At 35.7% G+C, this 25225-nt stretch overlaps 1 protein-coding gene across 1 annotated transcript; it reads left to right on the top strand.

The window, feature by feature from the left end:
* Positions 1-935: 935 nt before the first annotated feature.
* Positions 936-8508, top strand: CRT3 (calreticulin 3). Its single transcript, XM_078979250.1, has 14 exons — positions 936-1107; positions 1732-1839; positions 2314-2506; positions 3442-3700; positions 3806-3862; positions 4115-4162; positions 5876-5962; positions 6068-6125; positions 6241-6308; positions 6651-6743; positions 6839-6895; positions 7005-7118; positions 7246-7272; positions 8263-8508. Exons 1-14 carry the CDS (start codon positions 981-983, stop codon positions 8272-8274), a joined length of 1308 nt encoding a protein of 435 aa, XP_078835376.1. The 5' UTR covers positions 936-980; the 3' UTR covers positions 8275-8508.
* Positions 8509-25225: the final 16717 nt, after the last annotated feature.

The following is a 25225-nucleotide window of genomic DNA, read 5'->3' as shown; positions in this document are numbered from 1 at the left end:
ACGTGTAGTAAAGAATCGATGGACGGAGACCAAAAGTCAACCCAAGTCAATATAATTGACAATTCACAAAAATGCCTAAACTATTAACACAAAAAGAAAAATTAAATAATTTTAGTTTTAGAAAGCTATATTTAACTTGTAAATTCATATTTTCTTGTAATGTTTTTGACTCTGCTATTATATCATTTAAGATACAAAAATATATAGAATTAATAAACAACCTTTTATTAAACTTATATTTTGGCCATATATTTGTATATTATGGTTTAATATACAACCAATTAAGATATAAAAAATTTAATCCGCAAATACTATGAAATACATTATATTTTGGCCATTTCTATAAGTTTACGCTTATATTTCTATTTCATCAATAAATCCTATAAAATTTATAATACTTTCTATCTTGACATGTTAAACTATAAGGTTAAAGTGATATATATATATATATCCAAATTCATTAGATTTAATAAAATAACACTAAACTACTAAATTGATAAAAATTTCTATTATAACTATTTTAACTATGTCATAAACAAAATTGTCAATCAATTGACTAAAATATAATGGGTAAAATACATAAAAACTATAGTGTACTTTTATTTAAATTTTATATTCCTTTCTTTTTAGAAATAATAAATTCAATGTCCTACAAAATAGAAAACTAAGAGAAAGTACATGATAACTAAAATTATTTTAATAACTCATATATAATAGTTTTTTTTTTTTTTTTAACTACTTTATAAAATAGTTTTCTATTAATTCCTTTTAATAAACTAAAAAAAAGTGTTATTATAAATGATTAAAAAAACATGATAAATCCATAAAAACAAATTATATTTTTTAGTTAAGAAAAGAGCTTGAATGGCATATTTGTAATTAAAGTCTCAATTTTTGATATTTCCATACTAAATTCATATAAATAACTAAACACTTTGATTCGAGTCTGAAAAAATTACGACATCGTCGGCCGGTAAAAGATGAGCAAGAATGGAGCTGGAAGGTCTGCACTTCAGCAGAAGTTCCAATCTGGAGCACTTGTGCTGGTGTTTCTCTCTATCTGTACTCTTTCCTTCTCAGAGGTCATCTTCGAGGAGCGATTCGATGGTAATTTTTAGCAATTGTGAACTCGTATCTTACTTTTTGCAGCATCTAGTGATTCCAGTCAAAGTTTTAAGCAATCAGATAACAAAAAACCTAATGTTTTGTCAAATCAACCTGATGATGTTACATAATCTACCGATTTTAAGTTAGTCTCAAGAGGTTTTTAGTGTAATACCGAAGTCCGAAGTGAAGGTTTAGATTTTCAGTGAGAAATGTGTTTGAAGAAGTATTTCTCGTTGTATGTACATGTCGTGTAATTCCGTTTAGGATTTCCTGCTACAAGTAGGGATTTTACGAAGGAGAATCATATCTCAACTAAAACAATGTGAATTTGGGATTCAACCTGTTTCGTAAGTGAAATTACTGTTAGTTTTTGCAATATTGGCGGATTGCTTTGCGATATCTCATATCTGTACACTGCATAAGCTTCTAGTGTAAAATGTAAATGGAGAAGGAGCTCGTAGCTCAGAAATTTACGATATTTTAGGGGTTTTTGAGGGGCCATACTTACCATAAACATAGTGCACCTTTACTTGATCAAGTAATGTGTTGTTCTTGCTTTGAGCTTTGAATCTGATGACTTAACTAAATTTGTTCATTTTTTTTCTTTTCAATTGTGGGAAATAGATGGGTGGCAGAGCCGATGGGTGAAATCTGATTGGAAAAAAAGTGAAGGAAAAGCTGGATCATTTAAGCACACAGCTGGATCATGGTCTGGTGATCCAGATGATAAAGGTAAAACATTAAAATTTCCATGTGTTGTAAATGGATATATATATATATATATATATATATATATATAATTTTTTTTCCCTAAAAGTCTTCTTTAGGAAGGGCCCATTTTTAGGAATAGTCTCATGGTTAGTTTGTCTATAAAATCTTGCAATGCTTTAGACTGGATTTTCTTTCCCTTTTTGTTGCATTAGTTTCTATCCTCACCAAATAATCACCTTTTTCACATTTCTCTATTTCGCAAACAAAAATGTCGTTATTACTTTAATCACAGAAATGACCAAAATGGGAGGTCTTTTGTCACCAGATAACCACCGTTCACACATTCATCACAAAATAACCACCTATTTCACAACAAGGTCTTTTAGTGAATTAGCTTAAATTGCAAAATTACTTTCTAGACAACTTTTTACAGAATCATCAATCATATGAACAAATGATTTGAACAAACAATTTGATCATTCTGAATCATTTCAGGCATTCAGACATCAGTTGATGCCAGACATACTGCCATCTCTGCAAAAATCCCAGAATTCAACAACAAAAATAGAACACTGGTGTTACAATACTCTATAAAATTTGAACAAGACATTGAATGTGGTGGTGGTTATATCAAGCTTATGTCTGGATATGTTAACCAAAAGAAATTCGGTGGTGACACCCCTTACAGGTTTGTCTTTTCACATCTTTTTATATAAGAAAAAAGGGAAATCTCCTATAAAGTTCCTACATTTTGACCTCATATTCAATCAAGTCCCTTTATTATTTATTTTTTCTGATTAAGTCCCAAATACCAGTTAAATTATTCAGTTGTGGACAATTTTCAAATTAGATGGTTTCACGCTTAGAAATCTTCTATAAAGTCCCTACATTTTGACCTCATATTCAGTTAAGTCCCTACAATTTGACCTCATATTCAATCAAGTTCCTTTATTATTTATTTTTTCTGATTAAGTCCCAAATACCAGTTAAATTATTCAGTTGTGGACAATTTTCAAATTAGATGGTTTCACGCTTAGAAATCTTCTATAAAGTCCCTACATTTTGACCTCATATTCAGTTAAGTCCCTACATTTTGACCTCATATTTAATTGGGTTATCTATAGAAAAGTTCCAAACTTTTTTCAAAAGTTTCAATAAAGTCCTAAAAGTTTTTTTTTTTAAACAGAAAAGTCCCAATATTTTAATGTTTTGCCTAAATTAACGAAAAAGTCATTTTTTATATTTGAACAACAAACGATAGATTATATGATTTTTCAAAATGTTGAGACTTTTCTGTTCAAAAAAACCTTTTAGGACTTTATTGAAACTTTTAAAATAAGTTTGGGACTTTTCTGTAGATAACCCTATTTAATTTAACTGGTATTCGGGACTTAATCAGAAAAATAAATAATAGAGGGACTTAAATGAATACGAGGTCAAAATGTAGGGACTTTATCGGAGATTTCCCAAGAAAAAACAACAATAATACTTACTTTATTAATCTTTTTGCTTTTTTTTGTAAGTTCTTTCAAATGCTTAACATTATAAAGTCTCCATATTATTAGTATTAGTGGTGTTATGTTACAATGTATTAACTTTTTGTTTTGTTTTATTTTCTTGAAGTGTAATGTTTGGACCAGATTTATGTGGCACACAGACAAAGAAGCTTCATGTTATTGTTTCCTACCAAGGGCAAAATTATCCAATCAAGAAGGATTTACAATGCGAAACAGACAAGTTAACACATTTTTACACTTTTGTCCTTAGACCTGATGCAAGTTATAGTATTTTAATAGATGGTAGGGAAAGAGATTCTGGAAGCATGTATACAGATTGGGATATCCTTCCACCTCGTAAAATCAAAGATCTCAAGGCTAAAAAGGTCATTTTTGGAATTTTCTTTTGAGCTTTAAACATTATATTTTATATTTTTATCCTTTGAGCTACATTTTCAATTGTGTTATTTTTTTTTTAAAAAACTTTTCAGCCTTTGGATTGGGAAGAAAGGGAATATATTGAGGATCCAGATCAAGTAAAGCCAGAGGTATGTAATTATGTATCAGATTTAATGATGTTTGGGTTAAATGGAAGAAATAGCAACTTACTTTAATTTATTTTCTTTATTATATTTTGTCCTTTGAAAAATTTACTCAATTATAGCAATGTCATTCAAATACAAACCAATTTGCACTACTATAGTTGCTTTTAGAAATTAGACCTATGCTTTTATATCTTTTTTTTTGATGTGTTTTTTTTTTGTTAAAAAGTTGTTCTTATTTTATTTTTTATATCTCAGGGTTATGATTCAATTCCAAGAGAAATTCCTGATCCTAAAGCTAAAAAGGTTAGTTGATTAGTAAAGTGAAGTTTGTATTTCTGTTTATTTCTTTTCTATTTAGACTTCATATTTTAGTTATGTTTGGATTTCATGCTTTTACATAAATCTTCTAATTTGTTAGACGATATAAAAAAATATTATTACCTTTTTAGTATATAGCAAATATATTGTTTTTTTATATAAATAAAACTTTGTTTTGAAAAGCAGATTTGAAATCCAAAGAAAATGGATTTTAAACACAATTAAGTGAATTAAATAGCTTTTCACATCCAAAAAAAATAATTCACTCTTGGAGATATTATAAAAGTTTATCAATGTATAGATATTAAATATTAAAAAAATACTTTTACATAAATGCGAACGATATAATGCATAAATAAGTAATTCAATATATACTAATAAAAAACAATTGGCATATTTTACATTATGATGAATGAAATTTAAGGTGGAAACATTAGATGTTTTTTAAATTAGCTTTCGAAATAAATACAAATGAAATGATGAGTAAGTAGTTATTGAATCTATACTAATAAAAAAAAAATTATTGACATATTGTAAATAGTTGTTATGAATCAAAATTTTCAAATACTTCTTTGAAGATGGTGATCTTTTTCATTTATTAGTGTAGAGATAGAGATGTATTATACACATATATTTATTTATAAAATTTGAATAAATAATAAATTGGTTAAAATTCAAATTAAAATTCCAAAAAATTAAAGGTATGTTTTGAATTCAAATATATCATCAAATACACAACATTAATAGTGTCATTAGAGCAACCATTTGAATTCTAATATATTTGTAAACTAGGTTATTTAAAAAAAATATATATAAAATTTTAACAATTTGAAAAATTTGAATTTATAAGAAAAATGAGAAAAGTTTTGAATTATTAAAATTAATGATGTTTTAATTATTGAATACATTACATATATAAAATTTTCTAATAAATAATGGAAAATAGAAAATTCAAAAATTTTAGAAAATGTCATGTGTCCAAATTAATGAGAAGAGGACATGTGGCAAAAAGTTCTTTATTTATTAGGGAGGATTAATAAACATTTAACTAGAATGAATACTTTACATATATAATAGTTAGACTCATTAATTAGTAGAATTGATTATTGATTATCTTCTACTATAATAAATGAAGATCAGTTTTTTCCAAATGTCAATCTCTCATTAATTTTGACACTTGTCATTTTGTGATATTTTTTAAATAAATAATATCCACATGTCAATCTATGGGTTTTTTAATTTTTAAAATTAAAAAGCCACATAATACTTTTACTTATATATGTAAAGTATTAAATGTAATAAATATGATAGTAAATTGCAATTAATATTTGTTCATTTCTTATTTCAAAATTTTATTTTAAAAAAATACTTACTATGTAAATCTTAATATTTAATTTTTTTAATCAACCCGTATAATATACGGGTCTTACATCTAGTTGATTAATAAAAAAATTTAAGACACCACATAATGACATGTGGAATTTAAATAATTGTAAAATCTCATATAATGACATCTGCCAAAAGCTTTGAGAAATTAACAAGTGGCAAAAAAAACCTTTATTTATTAGAGAGAAGGAAAGGATTACAACACACATCATCATTACAATAAAATTATACAATATAGTCCAAATTTCACAACTATTGTGACATTATCCTCTTTTATTTTATTTTATTTATTTAATTATAAATCTTGTATAGCCTGATACTTGGGATGAAGATGAAGATGGAATATGGAGAGCACCAAAGATACCAAATCCAGCATACAAAGGGCCATGGAAACCAAAGGTATAAATACATAAAATTTTATTTACCCAGTTACCCTTAAGATTTTGTATAAAATCATATACCCATATTTTATAATTTAAAAAAAAAACTTCTTTTTTGATACAGAAAATTAAAAATCCAAACTACAAAGGGAAATGGAAGATCCCTTATATCGATAATCCAGGTACTAAAATGCTATACATAACTCCATATTACTGTTTATAATGTTTATTACTTTTATATTAAAATTTTATGAAAATTGATTTACATTTTCTTTTTTCTTTTTTCACTTTGCTTAGAATTCGAAGATGATCCTGATTTATATGTGCTGAAGCCAATTAAATATGTGGGAATTGAGGTTTGGCAGGTATGTTTATTTATATAATATTTAATGACACAAATCCCTTTAAAATATTCATGATTTTAATTCGATTACAGTTTGATTTTCTCAAAATGTCCACAACATATATATATATATATATATATATATATATATATATATATATATATATATAATTATATATTTATTTTTGTAAATTAAAAATTCATTTAGGAGTGAAGTTAAAAAAACTTTACATTGTTCACTTCAACCAAAAATAACAAGCAATTTTTCATTATATGTAATTTTGTCCTTTTCTAAATGAAAAAGTACATTAATTTTAATAAACTATACATTCTGTTTAAATATAATAATTAAAATTTATTTCAGGTAAAAGCTGGATCTGTATTTGACAATATTTTAATCTGTGATGATCCGGAGTATGCAAAAGAAGTTGTCAAAGAAATTTTCACCCATAGAGAGGTTTTTTCTCACCTTATTTTTTTTTTTTAATTATAAAATACAAAGCATAATTACATTAAATTAAATCAATTATTCAATTTTTAAAAAAAAATCAGATCGAAAAAGAAGCGTTAGAGGAAGCTGAGAAAGCAAAAAAAGCAAGGGAAGAAGAGGTGATTTACTACACTTATTAACCAATATTTTCATTTTATTATTTATTGATAGATTTTGTATGTTTATTTATTTATTTATTTAATTTAATTTAAACTATGAAAATTTCAGGAAGCAAAAAGAGCAAGAGAGGAAGGTGAAAAAAGGAAGAGAGATCGAGATTATGGTAGAAGACACAGAGATAAGGAGCGTTACAGGGACAGATACAGGGACAGATATGGAAAGGTGAAAAAGACTTAAATGCCCTTCTTATCTTTTCTTTTATTATACTATACAAAATTACAAATACAAATCTTGTTTTCCTTTTCTTGTAATCTGATCCTGGTTTTGACTTTTTTTTTTTTATCCACAGCGTGGTCGTGATTATGATGATTATCATGTAAGTTTTAATTTTTTTTTTCTTTCTATCTATTAATTTGTTTTTTATTTTCAAATTCCAAATTTACCCCTACCTATTGAAACCCAAAAAAATTATTAATCATGCGGTTACAATCCTATCCTTCTCGTGCTTTGGTCAATTTGAATATTATATAAAGTTTGTTACAGGTTATTAATCCTATAGTGATAATATTTTCTCTCATTTTTATCATTGTTTATATAAAATAAATAGTGATTTATAATTGAGTAAATTACACGAATGGTCCCTATGGTTTGGGGTAATTTGCACGTTTGGTCTCTAATTTATTTTTTTTAACTCGGATTTGTTTTTGTTGCGCGCTTGGTTCCTGTCTTAACTAAAAAAGACTATTTTGCCATTGATTTTTTAATTTATTTAAATAATGTGGAGTAGGTAAGGTAAGGTAAGGTGAGATGAAAGTGGGGTTGGGGTGTGTTTATTTAAATAAATTAAAAACTCAAGGGCAAAATAGTCTTTTTAGGTAAGATAGGGACCAAACACGTAACAAAAACAAACAGTAGGGACCTTCCGAGTTAAAAAAATAAGTTAAGGGACCAAACGTGCAAGTTACCCCAAACCATGTCATTTCCAAACTGAAGGGTAAAATTGTCAATTACACACGTTCCAACAGTCCAAAAAGATAAACAAACTGTTTCCATTTTGAATGGGTAATAAATTAATAATGTTTGTTTGGATAATTTGTTGTATACATAATTTTTTTTTTCTTAATAGTCTGAGTGAAACTAAATGACCATTTTATCTTTATATTACAAAAAAAAATCATAATGTTCATCAATTTTTTAATAATCAATTAAGTCATTTTGTTTATATCAAGTAAAAAAAGAAACAACTATATCTAACTGTAGATATTAAGTGTTTAACCCATTAAGTATAAAAAAAGAAACAAATTTCTCGAATCACAAATAAAATATATCATCTCATTGCTTTGGAAAATGTTTATTGATGATGTAGGATGAGCTATGAGATGTGGTGATGCATGGTCTTCAAAGTGTGGATTATTGCAATTCTGATTTTCATCGTATTATAATTATTGTAACGCTTAAATTGCTCACTTGTACCATTTTAATACCACTTTTATCATCCCACTTGATACTACTTTATGCCTATATGAGCCAGATAGATTGCACTTATTTTTGTGTGGAATGATATTGTTAATGCAAATTAATCTCAGAATTTAAAACTCGGTGTTTTATGTTATGATCTTTGTATTTTACTCTAATAAACATGAGATGCAAAATTCCATGAGTAGTTTTAGAGAAAAGTAAAAGATCAAATGCCATGAAAGCATACGAAAATATGTATCAAAGAAAAACGACACTATTGAACCTGTGTTGGTCAAAATTAACAAAATAGTCAATGTTAAGCTTGGTCAAACTTGTTTGTTCATTGGGCTATGCGGTTTAAAATCGGTCAAAATAGTCAATGAGTAAGATGGTCAAAATTAACAAAATAGTCAAACTAAGTCAACAAAAGGGAAAAAAAATATTCTTTGTATACCTATAGTTCTCTCTCCTGTACTATTTTCCTTTTACATTGAGTGATACTAGTAATCGTATTGATGTTTGTCATCATGTCACTTAAAAAGTATAGAGGCCAAACATTTACATCATTATTGATTCTTATATCATTTGAGGACAAAAAAATCAGATGTTACATCAGAAACCTCATTACAAGCTGCCTACTTACTCTCAATATGAACATTCAACCTAAGACTACCGCTATTTCAAAGAACAATAGAGAAAATAATGAAACCCTAATGTTTTCACAACAAAACCAAGTATCCAATTACAGATGTTCTAGAAGATAGACACTTAGCCCAGTCAGCAACCACACAACTAGTCAACGAAAAGAATCTAAGCAAACGAAAAGAAATATCCTTTCTTTGATTAAACTTAAAATATCTAAGCAAACGAAAATAAATTTTCAAATGAGACTTATGCATAATCTGATCAAGAATCTAAACGCTATAAGATATATCAGGCCTTGTTATAGTTACGTAAATTAATTTTCCAACTAACTTTTGAAATTCAGTGATATTATCAAGCATTTCATCTTCATTGTCACTATCTCAATTTGCAACAAAGTTTGCTTTCAAAGGAGTTTTAATATGTTTACAACCCAACATCCCAAATTCATGTAGCAATTCGAGACAATACTTTCTTTGGTTAAGACACAAACAATTATTAATATCTATAACTTCAATTCCAACAAAGTAACTCAATTTCCCAAGATCTTTAATTAGAAACTAAGTTTTAAGAAAGTTTTTAACCTTTTCAAATTCATTACTATCAGTACCAGTCAATACATCAACATAAACAAGAACAACAATAACAAAGTTATTGCTATTTCTAATAAATAGAGAATAATCAGTAACAGTCTATTGAAATCTAAAACTAAACAAAGAATTACATACCTTTTCATTCCATTTCCTAAGTGTTTGTTTTAAACCATATAAAGATTTAACAAGTTTACAAACTCTTGTTTCACCTCGAGTGTGATATCCCTAAGGAAGTGTCAAGCATACATCCTTAGAAAGATCACCATAAGGAAAAACATTATTGATATCCAACTAAAAAATAGACCAATAGTTATTAACAATTAATGAAATTACAATACGAAAAATTACAATCTTTGCTGCAGGAGAGAAACTTTCATGATAATCAACCTCCTCTCGCTGATTATAACCCTTTGCTACTAATCTAGCTTTATATCTTTCAAGTTCTCCATTAGGTTTATATTTTATTTTATACACTCATTTACATCCAGTTGGTTTACGATTTTTTTTGGTAATGCTATTATATCCCATGTATGATTACGATAAAGTGCATCCATTTCATCATGCATGTCCTTCATCCAGTTAGAATCTAACGAAGCTTCTTCATAATTTTTAGGTTCAACAACTTTGTTTAAGTTGGAAACAAAGCATTTATTTTCATTATTAAGACAAGCATAGAATTTAGTTCTTTCTATAACATATTTATCCCCTTACCCTTCAACTATATAACCATTAAATTTTACTGGCATATGTAACTCTCTCCTAGACCTAGAGGACCCCAAAGATTGGCCAAGGAAAATGTAACACCCCGTTTATTCAATAAATAAATAAATAAATTAATGATTGTATAATAGTCCTAAAATCAATAATTATATAGCATGGTGTTAGATTCGAGGAGTTAATTGGCACAATTTAGAAGTTAGGAGTTCAAAATGTAAGTTTCAGGACTTATTTGTTAAGATTTTTAGAAGACAAGGGGTGTTTGGTAAGTATTGGACCTAGTATGAAAGGATTTTAAGTGGGGGTATGCATGGTAATTATTAGGACTTAATATGGAAGGAATTATGGAATCAAGGGCCAAAGGGGTTAATTATGGATTTAAATTGTAAAGTTTTTAGGAAGCTGGGGGCTAAAAGGTAAAATTTAGATTTAAATTGGAAAAACTCTAGTGGGGAGGGGCCGATATTGGCAAAGTGGCCAGAAGTTTGTGAAACAGGGGTGAACCCATCACCCTCATGTGTGCAGTCTCCATATATAACCCATGCCATATTAACCATAACCCTAATTGATAAACCATCTGCCACCTTCCATTCTTCTATTTTTCCGGTGCCGCCACCACCGTGTCGAGGTCGCAAGTCAGTCGCCGAAGCCTATCCTCCCTACGTCGGAATGAAAGCATGTATGTCAGAGGATTGATTGCTGCTGTGAGACACCGGACCTCAGCCTCCATTACCATCGCTCCTCCATCGTTCTCCTTCTTCACTTCCGACAACCGCCATCATCGGAGTTGCCCAACTGTCATCCGGTCACGAGCAACCCAAATGCCAATGGAAGCCGTAACCACCGCTATGCGTGCGCTGCTACTGATGCCTTTCGACGATGACAAGGCCGCTGCCTGCTACCTTGATGATGTGTGCCTTCACGATGTGGTTGCCGACACCGTAACCGAATCGTGAAGGTGCCGCCGCCACCTCCCTTGTTCCTGTTGTATCATCACAGGTTCGCTGCTGTCGGAGATTCCGTGAACCGTAATGACTGACCATTGCTGCCGCTGTGAGGTGGTGGTTGCAATCGCCATCTGCCGCCAGGTGGGTGGCTAGGTTCGTATTGTAATAAGTTAGGGCGTATGTGTGTTATTTCAGTGATGTATGATTGGGTTTGTTGGCTAGATAGATCAAGAAAGCCACTGTCACCACCGTGAGGTGGTGGCTGCCGCCTTGTACTGCCGCTGGCCACCACTAGAGTGGATGTGTGTGTTAGACTAGTTAGTGTGTGTGTTTATTTATGGATTGAAATCTTGTAATTGTAATTAGTAGAAGATGTAATGAAGTAGCCTTAACCACCACCGTAAGGTGGTGGCCGCCACCGTGAGCCGCCATTAACCACCACTACCCGAGGTGGTAATGGGTGGTGCCCCCTAGCAAAACCCTAATGGACCTAGCAAAACCCTAATGGGTTTGAAGATTAATTTTGGTCATATTGGGCCATGTTTGGGTGGAAACCCTAATTAGGGTTTAGAAAACCCTAATTGTGAGTATTTGGGCCTTGGACTTATTGGGACCCACCTTTGTGCCATTGGGATTGGATTGTGTATTAAGCCCAAATTATTCCATATCATTTATCTAGTAGAGTAAAGGACTTAATGGATTAAGTCCTTAATGGGTTAAGTGGGAAACACTTAACGCTAATCGTCATTTTATGTGAAACCCTAATTTCACTTGGCTTCATGTTGGGCCTTCCTATTGGGCTTTGGTGTTTGAGCTAATAATGGGCCATCCATGATCAATCATTGGACTGGAATATTTAGATGGGCTTTAAGGTAAGGCCCATATGAGGGTGTGGGCCCAATTTGGAAAATTGGGCCATAAACGGGCCATAGTTTGGGCATTAATGGTTATATGATATTGGGCCATTAGAAATATCAAATGTTTGGACTGGACTAAGTACTTGAGCCTTTAATTATAGCCATGCAAAGGTTTGGGCCCAATTTGGAAAATTGGGCTATATGTTGGGCTTTGACTCATAGTTGACTATTGGGCCTTGGGATTGGATCAAGCTAAGATTGGGGTAAAGCAGTATTTTACCCCAATCATGAACTTATGAGTATATGTGACGGAACCCAATTGTTAATTGGGTGTTATTTTGATGTTGACAGATTCGGGAATCTGTCATCCAACAACTAGGATTTTATCAGTAGGACTTCAGCAGTGTGAGGTGAGTTTTTCCTCCAGTAGGAACAGGTTTAAGGCACCAATGCCAACCTGTTTATGTAGTTGTAGTATGCCGAGGTAAGCCTGATGCTGGGGTTAGCCCGATGCAGTTTACATGTTTCCGGACTTTGGTCTGATGCCGGGGTGGTCCCGAGAAGTAGTTATGTATGCTTGATGTCTTTGTGATTCATGCATGTTTATGTTATGTGTTATATGTTCTGGACTTCGGTTCGATTCAGGGCAAGCCCGATGCAGTATATGTGATTATGTTATATGTTCATGTTTTTTCCAGACTTCGGTCCGATGTCGAGTGGGGCCCGATGTAGTGGTCAGTGTTCTAAAAGGCGCGCCATGGCACGCGCCAAGGCGCGCCATGGTGTGAGGCGTGGCTTCACCGTTACGAAAAACCTTATAACGTTGGTGTTAGGCGTGGCGTGTGGCAAGGCGCAATGTGGCGCGCCATGGCGTGTTATGACGTGTGTTTTTTCATTTGAGATAGTTTTTTGCTATTTGTTATGTCTTTTCTAATCGGAGATACAAGTATTTTGGTTTTTGTTAACTTTTTGTCATTAGTTATTGAACTAATATTGCTAAAAGTAGTTATATTTAATATAAATTTATATTTATGTGGTAATATAATTTTAAATTAATACAAAATTCTCGCCTTACATCACGCCTTGAATAAACGCCATGGCTCGTTAAGCTTGAGGCTTGGCCTTGCCGCCACGCCACGCCTCACACCATTTAACCTTGGTAGTGGGCGTCCCCAAGTTATTCTGGACTTTGGTCTGATGCCGGGCGGGCCCGATGCAGTGGGTAGGGACCAAGTTATTCCGGACTTCGGTTTGATGCCGGGAGGGGCCCGATGCAGTGGGAGGGGCCCAAGTTATTTCGGACTTCAGTGTGATGCCGGGTGGGGCCCGATGCAGTGGGCAAGGCCCATTATTTGTTATATGTGCTTTTGTATGGTATGTGGTAGTTTGGGGCAGCTCACTGAGCTTCGTGCTTACAGTTTTCAGTTTTGGTTTTAGGTACTTCATCTAGCAAAAGGAAGGGCCCGGGATGACTGCATGGCACACACCACAATTTTCTTAGCCTGGGAGTTTACTCTGATAATTTATTTGAGATTGTGATATGTTGACAGATTTTATGAGACCTTGAGATATATGTTTTATGATTTTATACTATGATGATAGTTATGTGTGAAAACCCGAACTTCGTTCCATCAATTGTAACCTTTTTCGTTAATATATATTCGTCGTTTTCGATTTCGTTTCCGTTACGTCATTTAATTAAGTCATAATTGTGGGACTTCTATTATGACTTAATGAGTGTCTAAACAAGTTTAGAACTCACATTAACACTTCGTATTAGTAATCGGAAATATTTTAGAATCGACCATATCGGGTTACGGTAACGTAATCGGGTGTGACCAAAAGCACCGTATAATGCTGGTATCGGGTAGAATTCCACCATGTCCAAAACTTAGAACCTATTTAAAGAGGTTTAAGCTTCCATTTGAAGCTTTTTCTTTCTCTCACTACTCTCTCTAACCTCTCTCCTCAATCCAAATTCAAGGTCCAAAAACATTGATTTAAGGCTTCAAATCCTTAAGGTAACTTCCTTAACTTGTTATTCAAACTCTTTATCCTTCAAATCCAAGTTTAAACATTGATTTAGGACCATCTTCATGAGTTTATGGCCCTGGAGCATGCTTGGGCCGTAAACTCAAATAAATTGGGTTTTTGAGCCTTAAAACCCCTCCAAACCAAGTTTGGGACTTAGATATGACTTTATGGCTTGCTAGTTCGGACTTAGAACACGTTAAACATGGTTTTTGAGGAGTAAACATGAGTTTAATTCCCAAGAACAAGCATGGGCCGTAAAATCATCATTCATGGATAGTAAACTCAAAACCAAGTGTTTAAAAGCCATTTAAACACACCATTAGCCTTGGAATAAATCCTAGAATCAACCACAACCAGTTTGGAGGCCTTAAACATGATGAAATCCCCTCATTTGAGTGTTCACGGCCGTAAACTCCCCAAGAATGAGTTCCTGGGCCATGAACTCACTTACACAAGTCATATGATGCTTAAATCTCATTCCAGGGCTTGGATAAATTGTTAGAAACACATGTGATTAGTCTAAGGCCATTAAATCAACAATTAAAGGGGGGTATAGGAGCTTACAGCCATAAACTCCATGTTTATGGCCGTAAACTCCCTTTGATGGTGTTATTGGTGATTTAATTCATTCCTAAGCCTTAGATAAATTCATCCCAACATTTCCCCAAGTGTTTCAAGGCCATTTAGCATCCAAAAACACCACTTATGAGTTCACGACCGTGAACTCATGTGGGTGTGGTGTTTAGGGCCGTAAACTCCCTAAGGAGTTTACTCTAGAAGTCCCAACTCATTATCTAAGCCATACACGTCCGTAGATGTCACCCGGGTCACTCCAAACACTTGATTTGAAGTGTTTTCGCTCATTGGAGTGTATTATCACATCTAATTAGTGTTTTAAAGTCTAATTAGATACCTTTGGATACCATTTCATATTACATGGGAACTTCGCATGTAATCAAGCCCCGAACCAACACTTAGCATCCAAACCGTCGCGTTTTCTCGTCTGGTGAGTTCATACCCCTACCCATTTTCAATGTTTTCACTGTTTTCAAGGGGGGAATATGTCACACCCCCAAACCAGAATGGCGGAAATATTTGGGGGTGGATAACTTCATGTAGTATCACAATAATTGAATATTGTAAAGAAAGTAACACAATCACCACATATATAATGAAAACAAGTGGTTTTGAAAAAGTGTCAGCAATTAAGTTGGTGAGTTCATGAATTGTTTTGCATTGAAAAGTGTGTCCTTTTTAGTAGTAAATCGATGAACGAGGTTTTCAGAAAATCCAATATTTTCTATAAATGGTTTGAATAGTTTTCAGAATTAGTATGTTCCATACTAGAATAATAATGATAACTGTGTGCCAAAATGATGTAGAAAAACTGAATGCATAATGATTCTCGTAAATCAAACTTGTTTTTTTATACTTTTATGTGAGTTTTATAACCATACTATTGACATTGATGGCCTGTAACAACATTCTTCAGGTGTTGTAGTGTTATGACATTTGTCACCCCAGACCTGCCGGTCTAACTATAGCTAATAGTTTAGGTGCGGGATTGTCAATCCCGTATAGATCTATACACAAGTATCACGCTCTCCCTCCAAGAGATTATGGTATATAATACAGGACTTAAAATGCATACTCGAACGTATGTGAAGTTTGAATGTCTCACATTGCTTGGTATAAACAGATTTACGGTAATAAAGACTTTAATTCTTTTGAAAGTATTTCATTTGTCAAGATATATATGTATGATGTACAAATAACTTGATAACTATATCCATTATAGTTTCTCAAAAAGTATGTTTCCATTTTTGTAAGAACAACTTAGTGTTATAATAGCCCTTTAAACATAAAGATATTTGTATCAAAGCCCTATAAGAAAGGTATTATAACTATGTTTATAAAATGATACTTTGATTTGTAATGTACTTGTATTCCCCCTTAAAACGTGAAAAGAATTGAAAAGTAGGGGTATGAACTCACTCGTTAAGTTTGAAGAGAGAGGCTAGGGTTGAGCAGAACTTCGACCGCGGATAGTTGCGTCGTCGACTTCTTCGGGGATCTCTGCAGCGTAAATCTTTCGTCGGGGGCTCGAGGACGGAAACCGAGGTGAGGGAATGGTCTTTGGTGCTTGGAAGTGTGTGAGAGTAACTGGAGATTTGAGAAAGTGTGCCTAAACTCGCAGCTGATGCCATCTATTTATAGTGCTGGGAGAGTGAGTACGCGGGGCGTAATTTTGGAGTACGCGGAGTGTACTCACGTACGCAGCGCGTACCTCGTTACGCTGGGCGTAAGAATGCTTCATGGCTTACGACTCCTGGCTAGATAAGCATAGAGTGGGCGGGCCGATGGGACTCGACTCTGGGTCTAGTACGCGGGGCGTACTCCCAGAGAACGCGGGGCGTAATCTGGCCTGTCCTCTTCTAAATTCCGTAACTTTCGCGTACGAGCTCCGTTTTTCGTGTTCTTTATATTCACGCGTAGGTGAGATTATGCTCTACAACTTTCCTTTAGACTCTGTCGGCTAGTTTTGACTTTATTTTTAATGACATAATTTTAAATAGGCTGGGCCTCCTAAAGTTCGTTAAAGATTTATAGGTCTTTATTCGGCGTCGGTTTCCGTTTCTCTTTTTATCAATTTGCTCCTATTGTGGAGATCTTCAACTCTCATTTAGATTGAGTTAGCTAATTAACACTCGATCTTCAATTCGAGTTTTTAGTCCTCTACTACTGTTACGAAACTTTGAAAATTCGTAACTTCTTCATACGAGGTCCAATTTGGGCGATCTTTTTATGCACGCTCACCTTTTAACGAGATCTACAATTTTTGTTTAGATACTTAAGGCTAAAATGCATATTATTGAGATTTTACTTTTTACGTCAAATAATGTTTTAACGGTGTGTCGTAAATATACGAGTGGTTATAATTTCTTCAATATAACCCGGTTTTGAGCGTTCTTTATGTTTTCGGAAACCTTGACACGTTATCTAATATTTGATGCATCCCAACTTAGATATTTGAACACTTTATTTTCAAGGTTAATTTAGTTGTATTTGATTTTTTTGAGTGTTATAATGCTTTTGGAAAATATAGGGTTGTTACATCATCCCCCTGTTAAGGGAATTTCGTCCCGAAATTTAATCTAAGATATAGTTTACAGTTTAGGAAAAAGATGCGGGTACTTTTGTTTCATCTGATCCTCTCGTTCCCAGGTGTATTCAGGTCCTCGCTTGGCGTTCCAGCGGACCTTTACGATAGGTATGCAACTTTGTTTAGTCCTTTTGACTTCCCGATTCATGATCTCTACTGGTTCCTCTACAAATTGGAGGTTTTCATTTATTGCAATTTCGTCTAGAGGGACGACAAGGGTCTCATCGGATAAACACTTCTTTAGGTTTGATACGTGAAGGTAGGGTGTACGTTGTGGAGTTCCTGAGGTAGTCTAAGTTTGTAAGCCACTGGACCGATCCTGGCAAGGATCTCGAATGGCCCGATGTATCTAGGGTTCAGTTTCCCACGTTTTCTGAAGCGTATTTATCCTTTCCAAGGTGAGACTTTTAGTAGGACACGGTCTCCAACCTGGAATTCCAAGGGTTTTCGTCTCTTATCTGCATAACTCTTTTGTCTATCCCTTGATGCCTTTAGACGTTCTCGGATTTGAACAATCTTCTCCGTAGTTTCCCTTATGATTTCTGGTCCAGTGAGCGTGTTGTCAGTTTCTTGTCCTCTTGCTAGTTGTGTGTCCCCCACTTCGGCCCAGCATAAAGGTGACCTACACTTGCGGCCATAGAGGGCTTCGAACGGGGCAGCTTTGATACTGGTGTGGTAGCTATTATTGTACGAGAACTCGACCAAGGGTAGATGTGTGTCCCATGCTTTGCCAAAATCGATTACGCAAGCTCTCAGCATGTCTTCTAGGGTTTGTATGGTTCTCTCGCTCTGGCCGTCGGTTTGTGGGTGATAATCGGTACTCATGTCTAGTCTTGTCCCCAAAGCTTTTTGTAGCGACTGCCAGAACCTTGAGGTGAATCTACTGTATCGGTCCGAGATAATGGATACGGGCACACCATGCAGTCGTACAATTTCTCTGAGGTATGTCCTTGTTAACTTCTCCAATTTATCCGTCTCTTTGATCGGTAGGAAATGCGCTGATTTAGTTAACCCGTCGACAATTACCCAAATGGTGTCGAGTCCGCTTGTCGTTTTGGGTAACTTGGTTATGAAATCCATGGTTATCCGCTCCCACTTCCATTCGGGTATTTCTGGTTGTTGTAATAAACCCGAAGGCTTCTGGTATTCCACCTTGACTTTGGCACATGTCAGGCATTTGCTCACATAGGTAGCAATTTTGGCTTTCATGTTTTGCCACCAGTACAACTTCTTGAGGTCGAGATACATCTTATCAGAGCCGGGATGTATGGAGTATCGTGTTTTATGGGCTTCGTTCATAACGATTTCTCTGAATCCACCAAACTTCGGTATCCAAATTCGATCCATGAAATAACGAACTCTGTTGCTCTTGGTCTCAAGGTTCTTATCCATTCCTCTTAGGGCTTTTCCTATCACATTTTCGGATTTCAAGGCTTCTATTTGAGCTTCCTTGATTTGCGTGAACAGGTGTGAATGGATCATCATAGTTAGGGACTTCACTTGGCGACCTGAGTACTCCTTCCGACTGAGTGCATCAGCCACTACATTAGCCTTTCCGGGGTGATATCGAATTTCGCATTCGTAATCACTTAGTAGTTCTACCCATCGTCTCTGTCTCATGTTGAGTTCCTTCTGGTTGAGGATATGTTGGAGGCTTTTATGATTGGTGAAGATTGTACATTTTGTGCCATAGAGGTAGTGCCTCCATATCTTCAGAGCGAAGACTACTGCTCCTAGCTCAAGATCGTGTGTTGTGTAGTTTACTTCGTGCGTCTTTAGTTGCCTTGAGGCGTAGGCAATGACCTTCCCTCTTTGCATTAAGACACTCCCAAGTCCTTGGTTTGATGCATCACAATAGACCACGAAGTCCTCCGTTCCCTCTGGCAGGGTTAGGATGGGAGCACTACATAAGGCTCGCTTTAGTGCCTGAAATGCGCTATCTTGTTTTTTCTCCCCAATCGAAGGTCACATTTTTCTGGGTTAGGGTGGTAAGTGGCTTGGCAATCTTTGAAAAGTTCGGTATGAATCTTCGGTAATACCCGGTGAGTCCCAAAAATTGTTGGATTTCTGTAGGGGTCCTTGGAGTAGTCCAACTATCTATTGCCTTTATCTTGGAAGGGTCCACGTGTATTCCTTCTTTGCTTACAACATGTCCTAGGAAATCCACTTCCCAAATCCAAAATTCGCACTTGGAAAATTTTGCGGAAAGTTTCTCTGCCCTTAATGTTTCTAGTACTTGGCGGAGATGTTGGCTGTGTTCTTCCTGGCTTCTTGAATAGATGAGTATATCATCTATGAACACAATCACGAATTTATCCAGGAAGGGACGACATACTCGGTTCATCAAGTCCATGAACACTGCTGGAGCATTCATCAATCCGAAGGGCATTACCAAAAATTCGTAGTGACCATAACGTGTTCGGAAAGCCATTTTGGGGATGTCCCCTTCCAGTACTCGTAGTTGGTGATAACCAGATCTTAGATCGATCTTTGAGAAGTAGCTTGCTCCCTGTAGTTGGTCGAATAGATCATCTATGCGCGGTAAGGGATATCGGTTCTTGATTGTCAGTTTGTTGAGCTCCCGATAATCGATGCACATGCGAAAAGACTCATCCTTCTTTTTCACGAATAGGACTGGTGCTCCCCATGGTGAGAAGCTTGGTCTGATGAATCCCTTGCTCAACAGCTTGTTCAATTGACTGGACAGTTCCTGCATCTTGGCTGGAGCTAAACGGTAAGGTAACTTTGCTACTGGGGTAGCTCTGGGGATTAAGTCGATTCTGAATTTGACTTGACGTTCCAGTGGGATTCCTGGAAGATCTTCTGGGAAGATGTCTGGAAAATTACAGACTTCCGGAATGTCTTTAATGTTTTTCGATTCTCGTTTCTTGTCTACTACGTTGGCTAGAAAGGCACGATATTCTTTGCGAAGATATTTTTGTGCTTTAATACAGGAAATGATTTGTAAATTTGAACTAGGTTTGTCGCCATAAATGACAAGAGTTTCGCCGTTTGGCAGATTTAGGCGAATGGCCCTTTCGTGACAAAGTATATCGGCATGGTGAAGGCTCAGCCAGTCCATACCGATGATTACATCGAAGCTTCTTATGGAAATGGGCATAAGATCGACTCGAAACAAGTGTTCGTTTAAGTTTAGTGTGCATCCTACGTACAAGTCACTTGTGTTTTCTGTTTTACCGTTTGCCATTTCTACAATGAATATTTTATTGAGTGGTTGAGGTTTTCGACTAAGTAGGTGTTTGAATTTATGACTCACAAAACTTCTCTCCGCTCCGCAGTCAAAAAGTATGCATGCATAAGTGTTGTCGAGTAGAAACGTACCCGTAACCACCGTGGGGTCTGCTATTGCTTCATTCTGTCCTATTACCAGCACTCTCCCCACACTGCCAGCATTCCTTTCCTTGGGACAATTCCTCCTGAAGTGTCCAGTCTCTCCGCACCCATAACATGTCTGGCTTACTCCAGTACCAGAAACTTGAGTGATCGGTCGTGCCGGTGCTTTACAGAAACGGGCTGTGTGCCCTTTCCTGTCACAGTTCTTGCAGTGCATCTCGTGGCAAATACCGTGGTGATGGTAGTTGCACTTGCTGCACTTGGGCAGATTCCCAGCATATTGTTTTGTTGGTGCAGAGGTAGCAGGGTTTGCAGCGGGGGTAGTAGCGGCATGGACCGCCACCATTTGTTTCTTTGAAGGTTCTTGCGAAGTTTGCCCCTTCCTCTTGTTCCAGAATTTCTTCTTCTTGTTGTTGTTGGCATTGATCTCGTTGTTGTTGTTCCCTTTGGTTGGTTCAGCCATGATAGCTGTGACTCCTTGACAGACACCATGATCAACGAGAGATTGCGCCAGTTCTTTGGCGCTGTCGAAGGTCATGGGTTTGGAAGCTAACACACTTCCTCGAAGTTGGGGTGATAGTCCCCAGATGTACCTCTCGACCCTTTGGCTTTCCAGGGTTAGTATTCCTGGGAAAAGTGTTATCAAATCACTGAACCTGTTGGTGTAACCTCTTTTGTCCGAGCCTACCATCGAAAGGCTCCATAGTTCCTGTTCAAGCTTCTGAATCTCGCCTCTTGGGAAGTATTCCCGAAGGAGCATTCGCTTCAAGTTTTCCCAACCCATGGAGTTCGCCACCACTAGGGTTAGTGTCTTGACGTGGCCGTTCCACCATGTCAGGGCGCGTTCAGAGAATGTACAAGCAGTAAACTTTACTTTTCTCTCTTCAGGGCATCCGCAAATTTCGAATACAACTTCTGTTTTCTCTATCCATTGAGATAGAGCTAATACTCCCCCAGTTCCGTGAAAGGAAATAGGTTTTCCATTTGTGAAGTCCTTGTAATTGCATACTCCTGAACGGCCTTGACCTTGGCCATTTGTAAAGCTGTTTGTTCCTCCTCCCGATCCGTTATTTCTCATTTGAGCCATTGCTACGGTTACAGCAATCTGGAACATAACGACGTCCATAATTGGAGGAGGTGGTGGAGGTGGTGTTGAAGTTGAGTTTCTGCGTGTTGATCTACGAGGAGGCATGTTCTGGTAGAGAAAAATAAGAATGAATACTATAAGTTTCTAATGTTTGGACAATAGCGTGTTAGTTGTATTTTGTAACTTGTTTTGACTTTAGTTTATGGTTTCAGGGTAGGTATAGAAATTTTTAGTTAAACCCATAAGTTTCCGAGAGGTATAATAAAGAAGTAATTCATATTAATATATATATATTGGTCACACCCGTGGTGTGTTACATATCTTGCTTGGGAAAATTTGACCTACCTAGAGGTCTCCGATTACAGCTACAAAAGGAAATACGCGAAAAGAAAAAAACTTTTATCCGAAATCCTATTTTATAACAAAATTGTTGGGGCTTGAACAAGCTCTACTTGCGGCGTTTGGAGCTAGATTCGGCATCCAACCGTTTGACTCCCATCAGTCACCTCTCAAGATCTGCTTGTTGTTCCTTGATCTCTCTTATTTCAGCTAGAGCTGTTATCATTTGGTTCTGAAGTGTCCCCGTGTAGATTTGGGTATTCTCATGTAGTCCTTCCAACCTACGGATGTCAGCGGCGTTACCTTGGGTATCAACATTGATCTCGCGAACTCTGGCTGCTTGTTGGTCCACTTGGTAGTTCTGGTTAGCTATAGCGTTCACGACGACAGGAAGTGCTCGATCAGCTGAGCCTCCCCCACTGACGTTGTAAAAATCCCGACACATGCCGAATGGAGGGCGTACACCTTGCTGACGGCTCCAGTAGTAGAGGTGGCTTCCCCAGATAGGAATGGGTCCCGGTTGATATGGTCTGATTACGGGAGGATGAGGGATGGGAGGGTCGATTACTTCTGGTTCGGAGTCTGTTCCGCTAGAAACTTCCACGATCTCCTCGTCGACTTCGAATTCTTCTCCGACTTCGATTTAGAATTCTTCTTCGACTCCCTCCTCGAACTCTTCTTCGACCTCTTCTTCGATTTCTTCTGGATCTTCCTCCGGGTCCTCCTCTATCCAGCCGCTGTTGCCTTGGTTTGGGTAGTAGGGATCTCCTGGTAAATGGAATCCGGCCATTTGTCTGTACTAGGATAGAGGTATGAGCATTTTATAAGAAAATAAATTTCTATTTAACGACTTCCTATGCCTATCTATATTTTTACGGAGCGCAAATATTTTATTGTTCAATTATTTTTAACAATAGACTTATAGTATTTCAATTTCGCGAATTCTAAAATAATTTATATTTGGTAAGTTCTTGGCTTGTTGTCCACCATGACCATTCCTCGACGTACGTTGGTCAAATCTAGGATAAATATAGTTGATCAGGCTATATATATTCTCGATTTGATTACATACCTTGAGGTCCAATCATAGTGTCGCAACTTGCCTAAATACTTTATTAGAAAGCTTGACATAATACGAGACTGATGCATGCGGGTAAAATGTATGTATATTGTTTATGAAAATATTTTGTCAGAGGGTTTTTGGTCCCCTTTGCATTTATAGTTTTTATATCTTATGTGGTTTGATATACTTAGTTCACTATAAATAATGCTCTGATACCAATCTGTCACACCCCCAAACCAGAATGGCGGAAACATTCGGGGGTGGATGACTTCACGTAGTATCACAACAATTGAATATTGTAAAGAAAGTAACACAATCACCACATATATAATGAAAACATATATTGTTGCTTTATACATGTTATCAAAAGAATATTACAATATGATGATAAATGTTCAATAATAAAAACATCCTTAGTGTTCCTTCTCCTAAAAGCTGGTAGTTACCTGTATTACTGATTCCCTGAGAAATACAAGTGGTTTTGAAAAAGTGTCAGCAATTAAGTTGGTGAGTTCATGAATTGTTTTGCATTGAAAAGTGTGTCCTTTTTAGTAGTAAATCGATGAACGAGGTTTTAAGAAAATCCAATATTTTCTATAAATGGTTTGAATAGTTTTCAGAATTAGTATGTTCCATACTAGAATAATAATGATAACTGTGTGCCAAAATGATGTAGAAAAACTGAATGCATAATGATTCTCGTAAATCAAACTTGTTTTTTTATACTTTTATGTGAGTTTTATAACCATACTATTGACATTGATGGCCTGTAACAACATTCTTCCGGTGTTGTAGTGTTATGACATTTGTCACCCCAGACCTGCCGGTCTAACTATAGCTAATAGTTTAGGTGCGGGATTGTCAATCCCGTATAGATCTATACACAAGTATCACGCTCTCCCTCCAAGAGATTATGGTATATAATACAGGACTTAAAATGCATACTCGAACGTATGTGAAGTTTGAATGTCTCACATTACTTGGTATAAACAGATTTACGGTAATAAAGACTTTACTTCTTTTGAAAGTATTTCGTTTGTCAAGATATATATGTATGATGTACGAATAACTTGATAACTATATCCATTATAGTTTCTCAAAAAGTATGTTTCCATTTTTGTAAGAACAACTTAGTGTTATAATAGCCCTTTAAACATAAAGATATTTGTATCAAAGCCCTATAAGAAAGGTATTATAACTATGTTTATAAAACGATACTTTGATTTGTAATGTACTTGTATTCCCCCCTAAAACGTGAAAAGAATTGAAAAGTAGGGGTATGAACTCACTCGTTAAGTTTGAAGAGAGAGGCTAGGGTTGAGCAGAACTTCGACCGCGGATAGTTGCGTCGTCAGGTTCTTCGGGGATCTCTGCAGCGTAAATCTTTCGTCGGGGGCTCGAGGACGGAAACCGAGGTGAGGGAATGGTCTCTGGTGCTTGGAAGTGTGTGAGAGTAACTGGAGATTTGAGAAAGTGTGCCTAAACTCGCAGCTGATGCCATCTATTTATAGTGCTGGGAGAGTGCGCGGGGCGTAATTTTGGAGTACGCGGAGTGTACTCACGTACGCAGCGCGTACCTCGTTACGCTGGGCGTAAGAATGCTTCATGGCTTACGACTCCTGGCTAGCTAAGCGTAGAGTGGGCGGGCCGATGGGACTCGACTCTGGGTCTAGTACACGGGGCGTACTCCCAGAGAACGCGGGGCATAATCTGGCCTGTCCTCTTCTAAATTCCGTAACTTTCGCGTACGAGCTCCGTTTTTCGTGTTCTTTATATTCACGCGTAGGTGAGATTATGCTCTACAACTTTCCTTTAGACTCCGTCGGCTAGTTTTGACTTTATTTTTAATGACATAATTTTAAATAGGCCGGGCCTCCTAAAGTTCGTTAAAGATTTATAGGTCTTTATTCGGCGTCGGTTTCCGTTTGTCTTTTTATCAATTTGCTCCTATTGTGGAGATCTTCAACTCTCATTTAGATTGCGTTAGCTAATTAACACTCGATCTTCAATTCGAGTTTTTAGCCCTCTACTACTGTTACGAAACTTTGAAAATTCGTAACTTCTTCATACGAGGC

The sequence above is a fragment of the Lactuca saligna genome, chromosome 2 (assembly GCF_052625555.1).
Source record: "Lactuca saligna cultivar CGN05327 chromosome 2, ASM5262555v1, whole genome shotgun sequence".
Taxonomy (NCBI): Eukaryota; Viridiplantae; Streptophyta; class Magnoliopsida; order Asterales; family Asteraceae; genus Lactuca; species Lactuca saligna.
Note: the sequence above shows the minus strand (reverse complement) of the source record. Positions and strands in the feature narration are given on the sequence as shown.

Excerpts from the sequence above, each read along its gene's own strand:
- CRT3 (XM_078979250.1), top strand. The coding sequence starts at position 981 with ATGAGCAAGAATGGAGCTGGAAGGTCTGCACTTCAGCAGAAGTTCCAA. Across the intron at positions 3,701-3,805 it reads AAGATCTCAAGGCTAAAAAG|CCTTTGGATTGGGAAGAAAG; the intron begins GTCATTTTTGGA and ends AAAACTTTTCAG. Across the intron at positions 3,863-4,114 it reads CAGATCAAGTAAAGCCAGAG|GGTTATGATTCAATTCCAAG; the intron begins GTATGTAATTAT and ends TTTATATCTCAG.